The sequence below is a fragment of the Oncorhynchus keta genome, chromosome 28 (genome assembly GCF_023373465.1).
Source record: "Oncorhynchus keta strain PuntledgeMale-10-30-2019 chromosome 28, Oket_V2, whole genome shotgun sequence".
Taxonomy (NCBI): Eukaryota; Metazoa; Chordata; class Actinopteri; order Salmoniformes; family Salmonidae; genus Oncorhynchus; species Oncorhynchus keta.
In genome coordinates, this window is record NC_068448.1 from 32,251,190 (window position 1) to 32,271,105 (window position 19,916).

At 41.2% G+C, this 19,916-nt stretch overlaps 4 protein-coding genes across 13 annotated transcripts in view; 3 read left to right on the forward strand and 1 right to left on the reverse strand.

The window, feature by feature from the left end:
• The first annotated feature begins 774 nt into the window (after positions 1-774).
• Positions 775-4,259, forward strand: LOC118361041 (troponin C, skeletal muscle). 6 transcript variants are annotated; one of them, XM_035740759.2, is made up of 6 exons: positions 775-922; positions 2,181-2,232; positions 2,331-2,474; positions 2,706-2,820; positions 2,931-3,067; positions 3,699-4,259. In XM_035740759.2, exons 1-6 carry the CDS (start codon positions 920-922, stop codon positions 3,728-3,730), a joined length of 483 nt encoding a protein of 160 aa, XP_035596652.1. In that variant the 5' UTR covers positions 775-919; the 3' UTR covers positions 3,731-4,259. The 6 variants fall into 6 exon arrangements, with proteins under 6 accessions (XP_035596652.1, XP_052338780.1, XP_052338782.1 ...); XM_052482820.1 differs by having other exon boundaries at positions 901-986; XM_052482822.1 differs by lacking the exon at positions 775-922 and adding an exon at positions 997-1,050.
• A 3,122-nt stretch (positions 4,260-7,381) lies between these two features.
• Positions 7,382-8,621, reverse strand: taf13 (TATA-box binding protein associated factor 13). The gene has a single exon (XM_035740762.2). It carries the CDS (start codon positions 8,371-8,373, stop codon positions 7,999-8,001), a length of 375 nt encoding a protein of 124 aa, XP_035596655.1. The 5' UTR covers positions 8,374-8,621; the 3' UTR covers positions 7,382-7,998.
• Positions 8,622-8,714: 93 nt separating this feature from the next.
• On the forward strand, positions 8,715-18,219 carry slc35c2 (solute carrier family 35 member C2). Of its 4 annotated transcripts, none has more exons than XM_035740756.2 (10): positions 8,715-9,136; positions 9,588-9,772; positions 9,902-10,052; positions 12,086-12,149; positions 13,846-13,942; positions 15,565-15,733; positions 15,930-16,013; positions 16,128-16,303; positions 16,492-16,621; positions 16,838-18,219. In XM_035740756.2, the coding sequence occupies exons 2-10, from the start codon at positions 9,662-9,664 to the stop codon at positions 16,978-16,980; spliced, it is 1,125 nt and encodes a 374-aa protein (XP_035596649.1). In that variant the 5' UTR covers positions 8,715-9,136; positions 9,588-9,661; the 3' UTR covers positions 16,981-18,219. The 4 variants fall into 4 exon arrangements, with proteins under 4 accessions (XP_035596649.1, XP_035596650.1, XP_035596648.1 ...); XM_035740757.2 differs by having other exon boundaries at positions 8,715-8,947; XM_035740755.2 differs by having other exon boundaries at positions 8,715-8,924.
• A 1,005-nt stretch (positions 18,220-19,224) lies between these two features.
• The window catches only part of LOC118361038 (collagen alpha-1(XIV) chain), a 35,326-nt gene continuing 34,634 nt past the window's right edge, over positions 19,225-19,916 (forward strand). Inside the window, exon 1 of one of the 2 annotated variants that reach the window (XM_052482818.1) lies at positions 19,225-19,404. The gene's annotated coding sequence lies outside the window, so the exon portion shown is untranslated. The remainder of the gene's footprint in view (positions 19,405-19,916) is intronic. The other variant, XM_035740754.2, reaches the window with a different exon arrangement.

Genomic DNA, 19,916 nt, shown 5'->3' on the forward strand with positions numbered 1-19,916 from the left:
TCTGCAAGCACTTTTCCACAGGGTTAGGGTTTCACACCCAGAATGAAACACCATCCCACAGCCACAATCCACTCTGGGCCCAACCTTCTTTATCAGCAATACAGAGTTTACAGTGGGTATGAAAACTGTCAATCCCCATATTTGCTTGAACTCACAAGTGCATGCTTGAAGATCAACTACACATTGTTTTAGAAATGACGTTTCAGAATGGACTATTTTCAGATATTGCTTAAAAGGGCTGGCTTTGTTCCCTTCTGGAAATGTGTAAAAGAAGATGTAATGTTGTTACTTTGAGAGTGGGACCAGAGAGACCAGAATTTGTTTTGGTTGATGAGCAAAAACATTGTCTGACAGGGAATACCAAGACCTACTGTTACAGGGTAGCCTAGTGGTTAGAGCATTGGACTCATAACGGGAAGGTTTGCAAGTTCAAATCCCAAGCTGACAAGGTACAAATCTGTCTTTCTGCCCCTGAACAGGCAGTTAACCCACTGTTCCTAGGCTGTCATTGAAAATAAGAATTTGTTCTTAACTGACTTGCCTAGTTAAATGAAGGTTAAATACAAAAACATGCAGGTACCTTAAACCTGCTGCACTTACAATCACAAGACAAATGTTGCCTTTCAATAGTGACATGTACCTGAAACCTTTCTTATAGCTACGTTTACTCCGTAAATGAAATGTTTGCATCACTGTCCACTCCAGATTTCGATTGGCTTTTGGGGGCCTCAGAACCCTGCAAGTTCAAGATTCTAAATCTGTAGTCCTGTGATCACGCGGGGGTGTGTCTTAAGTGACCCGTTTAAAGTGTGTCTGAACTCTCATTTGAGGTTTAATCTTTCTGTAGGGGTGCACACGGATTGACCACTCCTTTGGGATTTATTTCTGTGGGTATTTGGGGGAAAGCTCATTCGCAACCATGGTAAGACCAATCATTTGGGATTTATTTCTGTGGGTATTTGGGGGAAAGCTCATTCGCAACCATGGTAAGACCAATCATTTGGGATTTATTTCTCTGGGTATTTGGGGGAAAGCTCATTCGCAACCATGGTAAGACCAATCATTTGGGATTTATTTCTCTGGGTATTTGGGGGAAAGCTCATTTGCAACCATGGTAAGACCAATCATTTGGGATTTATTTCTCTGGGTATTTGGGGGAAAGCTCATTCGCAACCATGGTAAGACCAATCATTTGGGATTTATTTCTCTGGGTATTTGGGGGAAAGCTCATTCGCAACCATGGTAAGACCAATCATTTGGGATTTATTTCTGTGGGTATTTGGGGGAAAGCTCATTCACAACCATGGTAAGACCAATCATTTGGGATTTATTTCTGTGGGTATTTGGGGGAAAGCTCATTCGCAACCATGGTAAGACCAATCATTTGGGATTTATTTCTGTGGGTATTTGGGGGAAAGCTCATTCACAACCATGGTAAGACCAATCATTTGAACACACAATCACATGAATAAAAGCATAGTAAACAGCGAGTTTGTATAGGGTTACATTTACAAGTTACATTTGGATGGGCAATTAAGATGATTAATTAGCCTAATTTGGAAATCATTTTTTTGGACCATCATTTTGACACTGTATTGTCTCTTGCAGTCATGTTTACTATTTCATAAAGTGTAAGGTATAAAACGATTAAAACAGCAGTCATTTCCTTAGACCATGATTATCAGGATCTCATCTTGATGAATACTAATCACCAACTTGTTTAATTAACCAAATAATATTGAGTGTTTATAGCAGTATTTCTCGAGCATGACTTTAGGGAAGTGATGCATGTTCCGCAGGCTAGATAGGCTATGGGTTTATGGGTGCTTATTGAGTACGTAGATACCGAGTATCAGACTGTCACACGACCTAAAAGGTCCGGGAGCAAAGCTGTCCGGGTGCGGATTGTGTTAAGGCGACAAATTCCTTCTGGAATGTATATCCGTATGGCCATATACAGGGGGGTAATGTGTTGAGCCTTAAATAGCATGGCACATTTGTCAGTAGGCCTATAGGCTAAGGCTAACCCTTTTGTGGGGATACCTTTGTGAATGTCAATACGACAAAAATACACTCATCTGATAACATCACTGTTGCCCCACCCAAAAAAATATAGATATAATTGACCATTTGAGAAATTGTCACTAATACCTGACAAATGTGGCGCTGTTTTCCTCTAGACTGATGCACAACAGGAGGCCCGCTCATTCTTGAGCGAGGAGATGCTTAACGGTGAGTAGATCCATCGCAAAACCATGTTGCCGTTCATTAATAACTGGCAGGTCTAATGAATACAATAATTAGTGTCCCGATACGTATCATCATTCCAGAATTCAAGGCTGCCTTCGACATGTTCGACACCGACGGTGGCGGCGATATCAGTACCAAGGAGTTGGGTCAGGTCATGAGGATGTTGGGCCAGAACCCGACAAGAGAGGAGTTGGATGAAATCATTGAGGAGGTCGATGAGGATGGTGAGCAACGGCTGAGTCTAAAATATACTATATATTAACCTACATTAATGTATGTAAGCTATATAGTTTAAATTGCACGTGTGAAGTTTGGCGCGTAATTAGGCTACTTTTGGGTAACTATGCCCATGTTATGCTCAGGTGACCGAAGCATGATTACATACCTCTTCATATTGTTGTACTTACCTGTTATTTTCGAGCTTGATGCATAATCGATCGGAAACTTCACCTTAGGCAGCGGCACCATCGACTTCGAGGAGTTCTTGGTCATGATGGTGAGGCTCTTAAAGGAGGACCAGGCCGGAAAGTCTGAGGAAGAGTTGGCGGAATGTTTCCGTGTGTTCGACAAGTATGTCACCTGTTTTAGCGGTTACGTTTTACAGTTTACCTTGTGTACAATTAGAGTCAGCGTTCATATGTCGACAGGTTGTTAAACTCCAATGTGTGTTGCTTACGCAGGAATGCCGACGGCTACATCGACAGAGAAGAGTTCGCCATCATCATCCGCAGCACAGGCGAGCAAATCTCAGAGGAGGAGATTGATGAGCTGCTGAAGGATGGAGACAAGAACGCTGATGGCATGCTGGACTTTGATGGTATGACAAAGCCATGATGCCTTTGATAATAATAATGGTGATGCTGATTGGACAATTAGCCAACATATTGACCAGCATTTTCATTTTTATTTATTTACTTTATTTCACCTTTATTTAACCAGGTAGGCTAGTTGAGAACAAGTTCTCATTTACAACTGCGACCTGGCCAAGATAAAGCAAAGCAGTTCGACACATACAACAACACAGAGTTACACATGGAATAAACAAAACATACAGTCAATAACACAATAGAAAAAAAGTATATATGCAGTGTGTGCAAATGAGGTAACATAAGGGAGGTAAGGCAATAAAATAGGCCATAGTGGCGAGGTAATTACGATATAGCAATTAAACACTGGAGTGATGTGCAGAAGATGAATGTGCAAGTAGAAATACTGGGGTGCAAAGGAGCAAAATAAATAAATAAATACAGTGTGGGGATGAGGTAGTTGGACGGGCTATTTACAGGTGAGCTATGTACAGATGCAATGATCTGTGAGCTGCTCTGACAGCTGGTGCTTGAAGTTAGATAATGTGTTAGATAATGAATGTTAGGCGTGTTATTGACCATGAATTACATCACCGTGATTTAAATTACAATTTTCACAATGGATTTGCCACTCTTTTTCAGAATTCCTCAAGATGATGGAAAATGTGCAGTAAAAGAGAGACTCAAGGACATTCCTCCTCCCTTTGACCCCCTGCTGACCCATCCTGATCCTCTTTTGACCCACTGCAATTCTCCCTCACTCTTCGCCCCTTACTGGTCCATTGCCTATGTTCGTCCACCTCGATTAAACTAAACCTCTTCAACAGACAGGCACCTGGTGGGGGTAACCAGGGCTTTTGAACCCCTCTTGCATGTGATTATGATGCCCCATTGACGCCAATCTGCTGCTGTTCCCCCAAATCTGGAGGGAAAAGCCAGGATGTGAAATTCACTGCAACATCACATAATGGGTCAGTGGATCACTTACCACCTTAACACCCTCAAGCTGGGAGTTCAGTCTAGATGTAGTCTAGATGGGCAGCTTGGGATAGCTGCTTAGACCAAGGCCAACTGTTGCCACTTCACTGTAATAACAAACTAAGATAATAAATGAATAAACACATGCTCACTGGTAGTTGGCCTGACATAATTATGGTCTGTACGCTATTTTCTTGAATAAAATAAAAAAATATTTTATATATATATATTTTTTCCCATTTTTCTTTGACCCACACAGCCATAAGGCATAACAGATTAGACAGCAGTAAAGCTAGATCAGGCATATTTACTTATGGCAAAACACACATTTAAAAAACTAATATTATGAAATGATATGCCACCCGGAAGTTTAAATTCTTCATCATTATACAAACTGAACTTCAGGTAATCATATTAATCCCTATGAAAATAGATTACTGATACAGTGGGTTAAGGAACAAAGGACAAACATCAACATTTTCTCTATGTCAAATTCATAATTTCCAGCACAATCCCAACATCGACACGTGAAAATGACCAGTTTCAATGTAAAGATAAAGATACAGTAAGTTTCCAATGACATCATCGGCCAATTAGTAGGCAATGCCTACTCAAAATTGGTTAAAAGCACACCGATAATGTCATTGTAAACACTTACACTGCCTTCAGAAAGTATTCACATCCCTTGACTTTTTCCACGTGTTGTTGTGTTGCAACCTGAATTTAAAATGGATTAAATGTCAATTTTTTTTGTCACTGCCTACACACTATACTCCCTATAATGTCAACGTGGAATTATGTTTTTAGAAATGTTTACAAATGAATTAAAAACGAAAAGCTTGAGTCAATAAGTATTCAGGCAAGCCTAAATAAGGCAAGCCTAAATAAGTTCAGGAGAAAACTGTGCTTAACAAGTCACATAAGTTGCATGGACTCACTCTGTGTGTAATAATAATAATATAATAATAATAATAATAGTGTTTAACATGATTTTTGAATGACTACATTTCTGTACCTCACACACACAATTATCTGTTTAGTAGTACATTTCAAACACATATTCAACCAACGCCTCGCAAAGGACACCTACAGTTGAAGTGGGAAGTTTACATACACTTAGGTTGGAGTTATTAAAACTAATTTTTCAACCAATCCACAAATGTCTTGTTAACAAACTATAGTTTTGGCAAGTCGGTTAGGACATCTGCTTTGTGCATGATACAAGTAATTTTTCCAACAATTGTTTACAGACAGATTATTTCACTTATAATTAACTGTATCACAATTCCAGTGGGTCAGAAGTTTACATACACGAAGTGTATGGAAAATTACAGAAAATTATGTCATGGCTTTAGAAGATTCTGATAGGCTAATTGACATAATTTGAGACAATTGGAGGTGTACCTGTGGATGTATTTCAAGGCCGACCTTCAAACTCAGTGCCTCTTTGTTGACATCATGGTAAAATCAAAAGAAATCAGCCAAGACCTCAGAAAAAAATTGTAAACCTCCACAAGTCTGGTTGATACTTAACTATATATGCTGTTCCATAGGTAAACAATAGTACGCAAGTATAAACACCATGGGGCCATGCAGCCGTCATACCGCTCAGGAAGGAGACGCATTCTGTCTCCTCGAGATGAACGTACTTTGTTGCCAAAAGTGCAAATCAATCCCAGAACAGCAAAGGACCTTGTGAAGATGCTGGAGGAAACAGGTACAAAATCATCTATATCCACAGTAAAATGAGTCCTATATCGACATCACCTGAAAGGCCGCTCAGCAAGGAAGAAGCCACTGCTCCAAAACCCGCCATAAAAAAGCAAGACTATGGTTTGCAGCTGCACATGGGGACAAAGATCCTACTTTTTGTAGAAAGGTCCTCTGGTCTGATGAAACAAAAATAGAACTGTTTGACCATAATGACCATCGTTATGTTTGGAGGAAAAAGGGGAGGCTTGTTAGCCGAAGAACGCCATCCCAACCGTGAAGCACGGGGGTGGCAGCATCATGTTGTGGGGGTGCTTTGCTGCAGGAGGGACTGGTGCACTTCACAAAATAGATGGCATCATGAGAACGGAAAATTATGTGGATATATTGAAGCAACATCTCAAGACATCAGTCACGAAGTTAAAGCTTGGTTGCAAATAGGTCTTCCAAATGGACAAAGACCCCAAGAATACTTCCAAAGTTGAAGCAAAATGGCTTAAGGACAACAAAGTCAAGGTATTGGAGTGGTCATCACAAAGCCCTGACCTCAACCCTATAGGAAATATGTGAGCTGAACTGAAAAAGTGTGTGCGAGCAAGGAGGCCATCAAACATGACTCAGTTACACCAGCTGTCAGGAGAATGGGCCAAAATTCACCCAACTTATTGTGGGAAGCTTGTGGAAGGCTACCCAAAACATTTGACCCGAGTTAAACAATATAAAGGCAATGCTACCAAATACTAATTGAGTGTATGTAAACTTCTGACCCACTGGGAATGTGATGAAAGAAATAATAGCTGAATTAAATCACTCTACTATTATTCTGACATTTCACGTTATTAAAATAAAGTGGTGATCCTAACTGACCTAAGACGGGGAATTTTTACTAGGATTAAATGTCAGGAATTGTGAAACTGAGTTTAAATATCTTTGCCTGAAATGTATGTAATCTTCTGACTTCAACTATACATGGAATAACATGGAATAAGTCAATGATATTACTTTCCTATTTTTTAATACAAAACATTGAAACGCACCATTTTTCCATATGTTGATGTTGGGTTGGTGCTGGAGATGAATATGACATTGGAAAATGTTGAAATGTACCTTTAAGGCTCGCACACATCACACCTCATTTCGATCCAGCGTTCATCTGCCGATCGTTCAGCGCGCTGTGTTTTAAGGACCACCCACTGTAGATGTCTGACTGACAACATTTCACATGTCAATTCAGTGCACACTCGGTTCGCAAATTAGGTTCAGATGTGCTAAGTACTCTCGGCTAGCAAACCCTATGTGTCTGAGCCCTTAGTCCTGCGGAAATAATTAAAGTAAAATTCAGAGGGTTTTATTCCATGCACAATAAGGTCCATCTACAGAAGTTGTGCGTTCATTTGCACAAATTAAACAAAACATTTTATTCAAGTTTTGAAGCTATATCCATTGTCTCAAGGTGTAGAAATCAAATCAAATTGTATTGGTCCCATATATTTGTTTAGTAGATGTTATTGCAAGTGTAGCGAAAGTGAAACATTTCAGGAAAGAGAACCCATCCATGGATTAATATAGAAAGTCTCATTTGAACTCCCCTCTGGGCCCATGTCCTGAAATCTCACAGTAAAGGATGGATGAAAGTGTCAAGGATTGGGAGTTACTTTATTCATAAATGTCCATTCCACCATTGTGTCACTATCCTTACTGATAAACAGGACAACAATTCTCACCTAAGAGACATTTCCTAACAGGACCTAATGATTGATACTGCAATGTGATGTCATTCTGTGGATACAGCACAGTATACGGCAAATACACACATCTAATACTAGAAAGTAGTTGTATGTTAATGGGGCGGCAGGTAGCCTTGTGGATAGATAGAGCATTGGGCCAGTAACCTAAAGGTTGCTTGATCGAATCCAAGCTGACAAGGTAAAATTCTGTCATTCTGCCCCTAGTCCTAGGACATCATTGTAAATAAGAATTTGTTATTAACTGACTTGCCTAGTTAAATAAAAATAGAAAGATGTCTGTAGAAGGCATAAGCATTTCACATGAGCACAAACATATCTGTAGTCACAAGTTGGTGGTCAATGAACACTATCTCTATGTTCACATCTGCAACAACTTTAAATCCTTTAAAAAAACATGTCCAATGATCAAAGCAGAATAAACAGCTTGGACAATGTGAAAGAGAAGTTTAAAAAAGGGAAAGAAGGCGTGTATTTGCAGTGAAGGCCAAATCCCTCTATCAAAGGCTCTAAGAGCCATAGTTCGCTTCATCAAAGGCCTTGCGGGCTCTCTTCAGCTCCTCGTTCATCGTCAAGAGGTCTTTCACTCGGGCAAACTTCCTTGGATCTTTCCGGATAAGGAAAACAATGTCCTCCACCTGGACACGGCCCTGGCGTCCGATGGACATAGCTTTGTGTGTCATCTCCGTAACGAACTCGATCACAAGGTCCTCCAGGATGTCCACCGACTCGGTGTAGGGATTCTGGTCATCTCCAAATCCATACATCATACACCGAAGTTCTTTAGAGAACAGCCTTTTCCTTTTGCCGTGGTTCCCATCGGATCCACCCGCCCCGTCATCCAAATCCTCGTCAAAACCAGCTTCGTCTTCCTCCTCCGCCATCCTCACAGACAAGGTGTACTAGAGCTAGCAATTGTAGCTAACGCTAGCTGGCTATGCGATTATCTAGCTAGTTACAAAGTCCAGTGTGTCCAACGATATTTCGCAAACCGTGCAGGTTAGATGCAATTGGAGCCCTGACTGGTTATTGCGTTGTGGCGGCTTTTTGACTTTATATCAATTACAAAAACAAGAGGGTCACGACAACAACTCCTCAACCAAATTGTCGATTTCTTCTTCACTAGTTGTAGTTGCCGGAAGTAGCTACAGCAACAGGCTGCGTTGTTTTGCTTGGAAAAACAAAAATACTGCCACCTAGCTGCAGTGCTGGAATCGGGCGCACTTGATTCAGGTCAGCCATCGGACCGGGTAGGCAGAGTGATCCATTGCATTGGACCAAGGTCTACATTTCACCAAGCACCGACGAGCGTCGGGGAAGCAAAATCAAGTGCATCGCTTGTCTGGCTGTGCTCAGTCCACGTAGAGCCTGCGGGTTGTACTGATGAATCGATGCCATGGCCCGTGTGTAGAGTGGACTAACTGGCAACAACAAAGTAACGTTACTGTAATTTGGAAAGTAAAACAATGTTCAATTACTCTGTACAGTCATGTGTTTTTATGCATCGCTTGATAGCTAAGCTAGCTACCCAACGTTACGGTATTTAGACGCAGCTTTGTATAGCAGTTAACAGGACCGGTCACACTTTGCTTAGCTAACGTTAGTTAGCTAGCTAGTTTACCTGCTTTTGCCGCTGTTCGTCAGCAGGTGAGTTCAGCCAGACAGTAGCTAGAGTTTTAAAATTTCATAAGATATCTGGTTCAGCTAACAAGTTATCCACTGTCTACCTCAGTGGCTTGCCCGTTCATATTTTGTGCTTTGTTAGCCATGCCATATGGCTCAGGTTTATGTTTTCCAGTGCCTTCATCATCATCAGCAATGCATCTATTTAGCTTGGCAACATAGGCTTATCTGAGATTATAGCTACAATGTTAATTATGAAAAAAATCTGCATGTTCATGTATCCCCACAACACGCTGCGTCAGTGCTAACATACAGCTGGGAGTGTGCTCATTACTCACTAATAAGACTGGTCAAACAGATTCCTCAACGCAGTCACATGCTCAGCCAGCAGCAAATTATATCAGTTATTTTGTCTTTGATTATATTGTCAATTTATCCCATCTTTCTCGCTCTTCCCTCATCTCTCCCTTCCCAGCTTTCAGCACATTGTTCCTGTTTGAAGACGGTGCCTCTGCAAGTAGTTCCTGTGGGGAAGGGTGAAGCAGCACCATGGCTTGCCCTGTCCAGTTCCTATGCCGGGCTGTCCGCACTGTGGGCCTGGTCCTCGTTTACTATGTCTTCTCCATCGGCATCACCTTTTATAACAAGTGGCTGATGAAGGTCAGTCTGAGGCTGGCTCGCACTCCTCATGCGACATAACATTGTGTACTTGGTATGTTTGCTTTGCATGCAGTGCCATGTAGTTTAACTCACTGTCACTGTTCCCACCCCTTTCCCACTTTCTCTCAGGGCTTCCACTACCCACTGTTCATGACGCTGCTCCACCTCACCATAATATTCTGTCTCTCTACCCTGACCCGCTCGGCCATGCAATGCTGGACAGGGAAGCCTCGGGTCATGTTGAACTGGACAGACTACCTCACAAAGGTTGCCCCAGTCGGTGAGTGCATATATTAGAGGAATGTATGCCAAACAGTTTGAGTTATATGTGACACAATATAATCAACATGGACTTCAGTCTGCATAATAAAAGGCATAGTCCGTCTGTGTGATAAGATACCACTTTATACTTTTCTCTCTACTAATCTTGGCTGAAACTACTTAAATACATCTTAAAGGGGCAATCTGCAGTTGAAACTGTAACAGTGGTCACACCCGCCACCTATTTGGTAAATAGCTGAGGGATGGGGTTGGAGAAATGTATCCACTCTCAAATTCATAGACGGAGCTATGGATGGAAGGACTGACCATCCATGAGATCAGAATTATAGTTTTAACCATGTTTTCAGCCTATACAGTGTTTTTTTTTAAAATTTGAGTCATTTTGCAGATGCTCTTCGCCAGAGGGACTTACAGTTAGTGCATTCATCTTAAGACAGCTAGGTGGGACAACCACATAGCACAGGCATAGAAAGTAAGTCAAGTAGTACAAATGCTGGTTCAGTTATTTTTTCTTCATTTTTTTGTGTGTGTGGGGGTGGGGGGGCTCAAGGTGAGGAGGATTATTTAAGATACTGTTTGAAGAGGTAGGGTTTCAGATGTTTTTGGAAGGTGGACAGGGACTCTGCTGTCTTAGCTTCAGGGGGAAGCTTGTTCCACCATTGGGTGCCAGGACAGAGAAGAGCTTGGACTGGGCTGAGCGGGAGTAATTGTAAACAAAAACTGTATAGCCTGAAAACCTGGTTAAAACTATAATTTTGATATCATGGATGGTCAGCTGCCATCCCGTAGGGGTGGGATGGCCATGAGAACTGAGGTGGCAGAACGGAGTGCTCGGGTTCAAGTGTAGGGTTTGAGCCTAAAGGTAGGAAGGGGCTGTTCCATAGGTAAGCACCATGGCCTTGTAGTGGATACAAACAAAGGTGTAAAACAACCATAAACTGTATTTGGGGTTTTGAGGGGTATACTACAAAGCAGGATCAATGAGTTAGCCATCTAACTTGCCTAAATATAGATGCGCTGAAAATGTGCATGGTCCCTAATCGACTCAAGAACCAAAACGCATATCTAAGTTTAGATTTCATAATGAACCAGAAAATCATGTTATTTCTGGTTGTTAATTAAAGTTGGCTGACTAACTAATTGATCCTGCTTTGTACACTGAAGAAACATGGAACAATTTAAAATATTTTATTGATTTACAGTTCATATAAGGAAATCAGTCAATTGAAATAAATGATCTAGGCCCTAATCTATGGATTTCACATGACTGGGCAGGGGTGCAGCCATGGGTGGGCCTTGGAGGGCCAATCAGAATGAGTTTTTCCCCACAAAAGGGCTTTATTAAAGACAAATACTCCTCAATTTCATCAGCTGTCCGGGTGGCTGGTTGCAGACGATCCCACAGGTGAAGAAGCCGAATGTGAAGGTCCTGGGCTGGTGTGGTGACTCTTGGTCTGCGGTTGTGAGGCTGGTTGGACGTACTGCCAAATTCTCTAAAATGATGTTGGAGGCGGCTTATCGTAGATAAAGTATGATTGAGTTATCTGGCAACCAGCTCAGGTGGACATTCCTGCAGTCAGCATGCCAATTGTATGCTCCCTCAACTTGAGACTCATCTGTGGCATTGTGTTGTGTCACAAAACTGCACATTTTAGAGTGGTCTTTTATTTTCCCCAGCACAAGGTGCACCTGTGTAATGATCATGCTGTTTAATCAGCTGCTTGATATGCCACACCTGGCAGGTGGAAGAATTATCTTGGCAAAGGTTAAATGTAAACAAATTTGGGTCAAAATAATATTTTGTGCATGTGGAACATTTCTGGGAATTTTTATTTCAGCTCATGAAACATGGGACTTTACATGTTGCATTTATATCGCTGTACAGTATATTACACCCCTCTGATGGGGTACAGCAGTTAAACTAATCTCATGAGGCATTCACCTTCCTGTCAGTAAGAAAGAAACCCTTTAGTAGGAATAAAACAGTGTGCCATGATATGATCAATTGTCCTAAAAAGTTGTCTCTTTCAGCCATTGCAACAGCGCTGGACATTGGACTCTCCAATTGGAGCTTCCTCTTCATCACCATCAGCTTGTAAGTGTGTGTGTGTGCGTGTGTGTGTGTGTTTATTACAGTGCCTTCAGAAACTATTCACACCCCTTTACTTTTTCTGCATTTTGTTTCAGCTTGAATCTAAAATGGAATACATTTAGATTTTTGTGTCATTGGCCTACAGTACACACAATTCCCCATAATGTCACAGTGGAATTATGTTTTTAGAAATGTTCAAAATTAATAAATAATGTCTTGAGTCAATAAGTATTCAACCCCTTTGTTATGGCAAGCCTAGATAAGTTCAGGAGTAAAAATGTGCTTAACAAGTCACATAATACATTTAATGGACTCTGTGCAATAATAAGGTTTAACATAATTTGTTTAATGACTACCTCATCTCTGTACCCCACACACACAATTGTCTGTAAGGTCCCTCAGTCGAGCAGTGAATTTCAAACTCAGATTCAACCACAAAGATCAGGAATGTTTTCTAATGCCTCGCAAAAAGTACACATATTGGGAGATTGGAAGAGCAACAACAATAGACATTGAATATCCCTTTGAGCATGGTGGGTCAATCCACACAGTCACTAAAAAGAAACAATGTCCTTCCTAACTCAGTTGCTGGAGAGGAAGGAAACCCCTCAGGGATTTCACCATGAGGCCAATAGTGACTTTAAAACAGAGTTGAACAACATTGTAGTTACTCCACAATACTAACCTAATTGACAGTGTAAATAAGTAATGCAAAGAAATGAACTATTTGTCCTGAATACAAAGCGTTATATTTGGGGCAAACACAACACATTACTGAGTACATCTCTTCATATTTTCAAGCATGGTGGTGGCTACATCATGTTATGGGTATGCTTGTCATCGCCAAGAACTATGAAGTTGTTTAGGATAAAAAGAAACGGAATAGAGCTAAGCACAGGCAAAATACTGGAGGAAAACCTGACTCAGTCGGCTTTCCACCAGACACTGGGAGACAAATTCACCTTTCAGCAAGACAATAACCTAAAACACAAGGCCAAATATACACTGGAGTTACTTACTAATATGACATTGAATGTTCCTGAGTGGCCTAGTTACAGTTTTGACTAAAATCGACTTGAACATTTATGGCAAGACTTGAAAATGGCTGTTTACATTTACATTTAAGTAATTTAGCAGACGCTCTTATCCAGAGCGACTTACAAATTGGTGCATTCACCTTATGACATCCAGTGGAACAGCCACTTTACAATAGTGCATCTAAATCTTTTAAGGGGGGGGGGGGTGAGAAGGATTACTTTATCCTATCCTTATCCTATCCTTTAGCAATGATCAACAACCAACTTGACAGAGCTTGAAGAATTCTAAAAATAATAATATGCAAATAATGTACAATCCAGGTGTGTAAAGCTCCTAGAGACATACCCAGAAAAACTCACAGCTGTATTCGCTGCCAAAGGTGGTTCTAACATGTATTAACTCAGGGTTATGAATAATTATGTAAATTAGATTTTTGTATCTAATTTTCAATACATTTTGAAAAATGTCTTAAAACATATTTTCTCTTTGTCATTATGTGTTATTTATTGTGTGTAGATTGGTGAGCTGTTTTATTGTATACATTTTTGAATTTGGGCTTTAACACAACAAAATGTAGAATAAATCAAGGGTTATGAATACTTCCTGAAGGCACTGTATGTATCTTCCTAACTTTGATCATCAATGTCCTGAATGGCATTAGAATGTCTTTGTATGTTTCCTCCAGGTACACAATGACCAAGTCTTCTGCAGTGCTCTTCATCCTCTTCTTCTCATTGGTTTTTAAACTAGAGCATCCGGTAAGTCAATTTCACTTGAGATGGGGTAACTGTTGCTGTTTCTTCTTGGTCATTGTTTATCCAGTAGTATTTATGGGTGTTGCATGACAGAAAATTGCATTTAAAATTCACTCTGTTCGTACTACATGTTTGAAAGACTGTTTGCAGACACCACATTCACAGTAAACGCTGCATATGTCGGTTCAATCGGAAATGACTTTTAAATGGTACATTATCAAATCCTGGCTTTTATAATAAGATGTTGCTGAACTTTGAAGAAAATAAGTAGAATGTTCTGTATTTATGTTAAAAGTAGAACATGTTTGAAATGCAAAATAAGGCTTTCTTCTTTTCACTCTGTCAATTAGATTAGTATTGTGGAGTAACTACAATGTTGTTGATCCATCCTCAGTTTTCTCCTATCACAGCCATTAAATGTAACTGTTTTAAAGTCACCGTTGGCTTGGTTGAATCTGTTTGAAATTCATTGCTCGACTGAGGGACCTTACAATTATCTGTATGTGTGGGGTACAGAGATGAGGTCGTCATTCATGTTAAGCACTAGTGTTGCACACAGAGTGAGTCCATACAACTTATTATGTTACTTGTTAAGCACACTTGTACTCCTGAACGTATTTAGACTTGCCATAACAAAGCGGTTGAATTGTTATTGACTCGAGACATTTCAACCTTTCATTTTTCTTTCATTTGTAAAAATGTAGAAAAACATGATTGCACTTTTACATTATGGAGTATTGTGTGTGTAGGCCAGTGACAAAACATTGAACTTTAATCCATTTTAAATTCATGCTGGAATACAACCAAATGTGGAAAAGGTCTAGGGGTGTGAATAGTTTCTCAAGGCACTGTATATGGTCATTTTTAGATATACACGGTAAAGCATCAAAGTTTCTCTTATGGCTCAGCTCAGGTGCATACATACATCATAGAAATATACATAATTTACACCACACACACGCTCAGACAGATCTGTTCAAGAGTCCCAGCTCATGAGCTCCATCAGCAGCAATTTTTAATTTAGAATGGAAAATGAATGTGTTTATGCAACACATGTTTGTGCGTTGTATCACATCGAACCACATCGGTTCATTCCTCGAATCGCACCGAATCGTTTTCAACTAAAACGTAGACTATCGTTCCTGTATTGTATCGTCAAATCGTCTTGAAAGGGAAAGATGCACATCCCTTACACTTCGGTGTACCGTAGCCGCTCACATGGTTAGGCCATTCTCATTGACGGCTTTCTTACCACACCCCCTCACAAATTACACTCTGTAATATCTGGATCATTCATTACTACAAAGGCAAGACTTGCCTAATTGAAGTCTCTGCGGTTGCAATCTTCCCACCAAGACACTGACTTTCCCATGTTCTAACGAGCTATAGGATTCAGTGAATGGATTCACTTTTCATGCATAGGAGGAAGTTCCATTCCCTTCAGGTGTATCTAACTGTATATGCACTTTGTGAAATGTGTGTGTATTTATATATATTTATTTATGGTTGTGTACTCTGGTTCCATGCCCTTGATGTGTATGATGTGAGAAGATGAGGAAGTGCATAATGTATGCATGTGGACGAAAGGCTTCTGTTCTGACCCCCAAGTTACTCTGTTTTTACAGAACCCATACCTGATCGTGGTGGTCCTTCTGATAGCCAGCGGCCTGTTCATGTTCACCTTCAAGTCGACCCAGTTCAACCTGAAGGGCTTCATCATGGTACTGCTTGCATCGTTCATCGGTGGGATCCGGTGGACCCTCACGCAGGTCCTGATGCAGAAAGCAGAGCTGGGTCAGTAAACACCTAGTCTCAGATATCCCAACCGGGAAACAGTGGATGTCAGAACATGGTTAATGTGGGAGGCAACACTTCTGCCTAGGGAGACTAGTTACCGAGCGTCATTGTGTTGTTGTTTGGACTTGTCCTTTTATTCCCTGATTAGGCATTCAGCCCAGTAACCCCACTCTTCCACATTCCACTCCCACAGGGCTCCAGAACCCAATAGACACCATGTACCATCTACAGCCGCTCATGTTCATGGGACTCTTCCCGCTCTTCCTCTTCAACGAAGGTTAGACTTTTACTATGCTTCTCTCTAACCTGTTTGCGATAGTCCATGCTTGTCAGTCTGGGTATGACATAAGTGCCTCTATCTGTGTGTCAGTACTTCTGATTCTGTCTGCAGGGCTGAGCCTAAGTACCTCAGAGAAGCTGTTCCGTGTGAATGAGCTCTCTCCCCTGCTCTACACTCTGGTCATGCTGAGTATAGGCGGATCACTGGCCTTTGGCCTGGGTTTCTCTGAGTTCCTGCTAGTCTCAAAGACCTCCAGTCTCACTTTATCCATAGCAGGGATCTTTAAGGTAAGGAGGATAACACCGTATATCACAAGTTACCCTCTCTGTATCCCTTCAGCTCCCTCACTTGAAATTGCTTCCTTTTGTACCATCTCTCCCGCTGTCTCAAGCACTCCTTGTTTCACCTCCCCTACACTCTTTATTTAAAGTGTGTTTTTCATCTCCCCCTAACGTACCCTCCCTGCCCCCACTAGGAGGCGTGTACTCTGCTGCTGGCAGCAGGCCTGATGGGGGACAGGATGAGTGGACTCAACTTGATGGGTTTCGCTGTCTGTGTTTCTGGCATCTCCCTGCATGTGGGGCTGAAGACCTACTATTCCAAAAGTAAGTTCATACCATTACTATATGTGGTATCCTACACTGTAAAATGAAAGCAAATTGTTATCAGTCTATCCCTGGTGTAGTCGGTATATTAGGTATGTTGTAATTGTTTGTTAATCAAGCCAGCGCTGCTGAAGGTACCGAGGCTAATGGAAAGGTATTTCACCAAGCTGTCCATCATATCCAGTAATTGGGTGTCCTTTTTCTAATGTACTCCAGGTAAAATTCACTCGTTGAGACAGCTGCCCGTTAAAAACAGCCAAGACCTGGAAGTACCACTATTATGTCATAAGGAAGACGAGGGGGAGGAGACAGCTGCTGCTGATGATGATGATGATAAAGAGCAGGAGATTCTACTCTGAATCAAACAAGATGGCTGACTGACTGTCTTGTTCCAGAGAGGCAAAGAGAAGGGATCACTGCCTCGACCTCCCTTTCCAACCAAAGTGAAGGAGTTGAGAAGGATATTCTGGAACACTTGGAGGACAAATGGAATTAAATAAAAAAGTGTATTTATTGCAACGTGTTTTGGCTTTTGGCCTTCTTCAGAGAGGCCACAGAGGAACAGAAAGGAAGGCTTCCAACCCTCCTCTACAGACAACATTCTCTTCAGCATTTGTCCAAAATCGCTGAGCATTACCGACAGTAACACGGACGGACACACTAAACTTTATCAAATGCATTTACTGTTGCCTTTTCAGGGCCTTCAGTGATGTGAAAGAAAAGTGTTTACCTTATAATGTGAAATGACCAAACCATATGTGCCATTATAATGATAAATGTTTCTAGAAATGGGGGACCACTTGCCTAAACATCAGACGGTTACCATGGTTACTCCATGAATGTCAATCTGACCGAAATCGCCCTAAAAAAATAAACAATATTCTCTATAAGCCAAAATGTTGAATACAATTATATTTACACATACTTTACTGCTTGTACGTGCTGTTGGTCCTTCTGGCGGTAGGTGGAGATAGGGTATCCACAGCCAAGTGTTGTTTACCTGACTTTTTGCGGTGCCAGTAGGTTCTGTCGCTTGTATTTTCAATCTCTTGACTCATTGCACGTGCTGCACAATATGTAAACAATAGCTGTTTGCCATTCGGTGTGTGGTTTGGCTCGGCCATATCGGGCAAGTGTTCGTCACGTGCAAATTGCATCAGTATTGAAAATAAAACCAGGAAATACAGACCACTGTACTAAAGGCCGTGTTGATAATAATTCCCTGTGGATATTTTGTATTCAATTACGTCCGACATAGGGACAACATTTTTTGAAATGCTAACCCTCCATGTTAGAGACGAGTGTGTAAATATTTCATTTTAGTAACTTACAGTTGAGAGCACACATTTGTCATTACCTTTTCATACTGGTCCCCCGTGGGAATTGAACCCTCAACCCTGTTGTTGCAAGTGTCATGCTCTGCCAACTGAGCTACACATGACTCCACATTGTCAAATGTTAATTAAATTCGATTATTTGAGTTAAAGCAATTTCTAAACAATTAGGTTGGCATTTGTTTATATTGAATTGGGTAAGCACCAAGCTTTTGTTGCTGCTACTACTACTGTATGTTCTTAAATAAAACATTTGCACAATTATTCAGAGCTGTATGCATCATTTCTTCACCGAGGTCTTTCAAATAGCTGTACTCTGTTTGTTATGTGGTCCTCACCTGCTGGCTGACCATATAATCAGATTTAACATGATGTGCACTGCCAGGCCTTCAGCTGCCTCTATTAGATTTTCTCATTTGGAATCTCATTTCATGAGGAGAGAGCTCCCTCTCATCAATTTGATTGAGTTGACTTAACTTATAAAACCTGTGGTCATGTGAGCACAATTCACTGGGAAGACAGAGATGGGACCTGTCACTGAGTTTGGAAATGTGGTAACACTGACAACGGACGGACTGGGATCAGAAATCGGCCCATGCATTTCTATAACAACGGCCCATTATTTTCCTTGAGGCTCCCATACCGGCCCAATTTTTTTCTCGAGGCTCCCATTATTAGCCAAATAATTTTCATTCGGTGCAAAACCCCCAATTTAGACAGAGCCACAGAGCAGAAGATGGACCAGCTCATCTGTCATTTGTCTGAACTGCCCTATGGCCAGTCCATCTCTGACTGACATGGATATGTGGGAAAACTGTCATCATGGGTTATAACCAGAGGAGACCATGAATTATGTTTACCTAATAATTACAACGTTTTATCTTTACATTCACTTTTGCGTTTGCCATTTACTGTTTTCATTGGGTGTTGGGTTTTGGTCCAGTAAATGTTTATTTTGTGTAAGAACCCTTATTCAGTCTTATTCAGAAAGCAACACTTTTTGACATTACTTTCTCGCCTTTTATATACTGTATTAACCTACCAGTTGCCACATTTTCTCCGAGGTCGCATGCACCCCAGCTTCAGCACGTATACTAAGTTTAAAGGAAACAAATAATTAAATAATGTCGATATTCTATTAAAGATGATTCTTATGTGCTAAGTGAGGAGAGAATCTGACTAGGCATGTTATGTCAAACATGAAAGTAAGGGCAGATCTCCTGGTAATTTATACTTCTCTGAAACAGTGCACCACGCCCATGTTAGGGTGTAGGAGGGATGCCTGTAGTGTAGAGCTATCATATTTCATTCCCAACTCTAGAAGATAGTGCTTGATGGGGGAGCAAAGCAGTGCAAGCGGAAGTTCTGCCTGTTGACATCCTCACCTTTGGAATGCAAAAGTTTCATCTCGCGCTGAAGGAATAACCTGGACGTAACTTGCGACCCCAGGTAGGCTGATTTGCTCTGTAACATGTTACATTGTAGGCCTACATCTAGTTTATATTAGCCTAGATGATATAGTAGGTGAGTCACAGAACATGCTTCGCAGTCGCGCCTGGTTTGCTATCTCTCACTCGCGTACGGCAGGTAGACAGACTGAAACAAAGATGTAGCTCAGCCCCAACATCGCTTATCGGTTCTATTTTGAGAGGAGCGTAAAACTCGGTATGTTTTTCAATGGCGGGGGTGGATTGATAAATCTCAGCAATATTGTATGGCCGTGATGAATCGCCTTGTAGTTTCTCCCACTCTAGGCTTATAGGAAGCGACCCCATCCACCTGCGAGGTCTACTGAAGTAGGCAAGTATGTATGGAATTAATTAACAAAGAAATCACCTGGGCAAATAATTATATTGGGGTTGTGGTTAACATGCCTGCTGCAGAACCAGAGAGATCCGGGTTCGAGTCCCGGTCGCGCTACCTAAACCCAGTTTGCAACACCGCTGTCAGAAGTGGGGGCA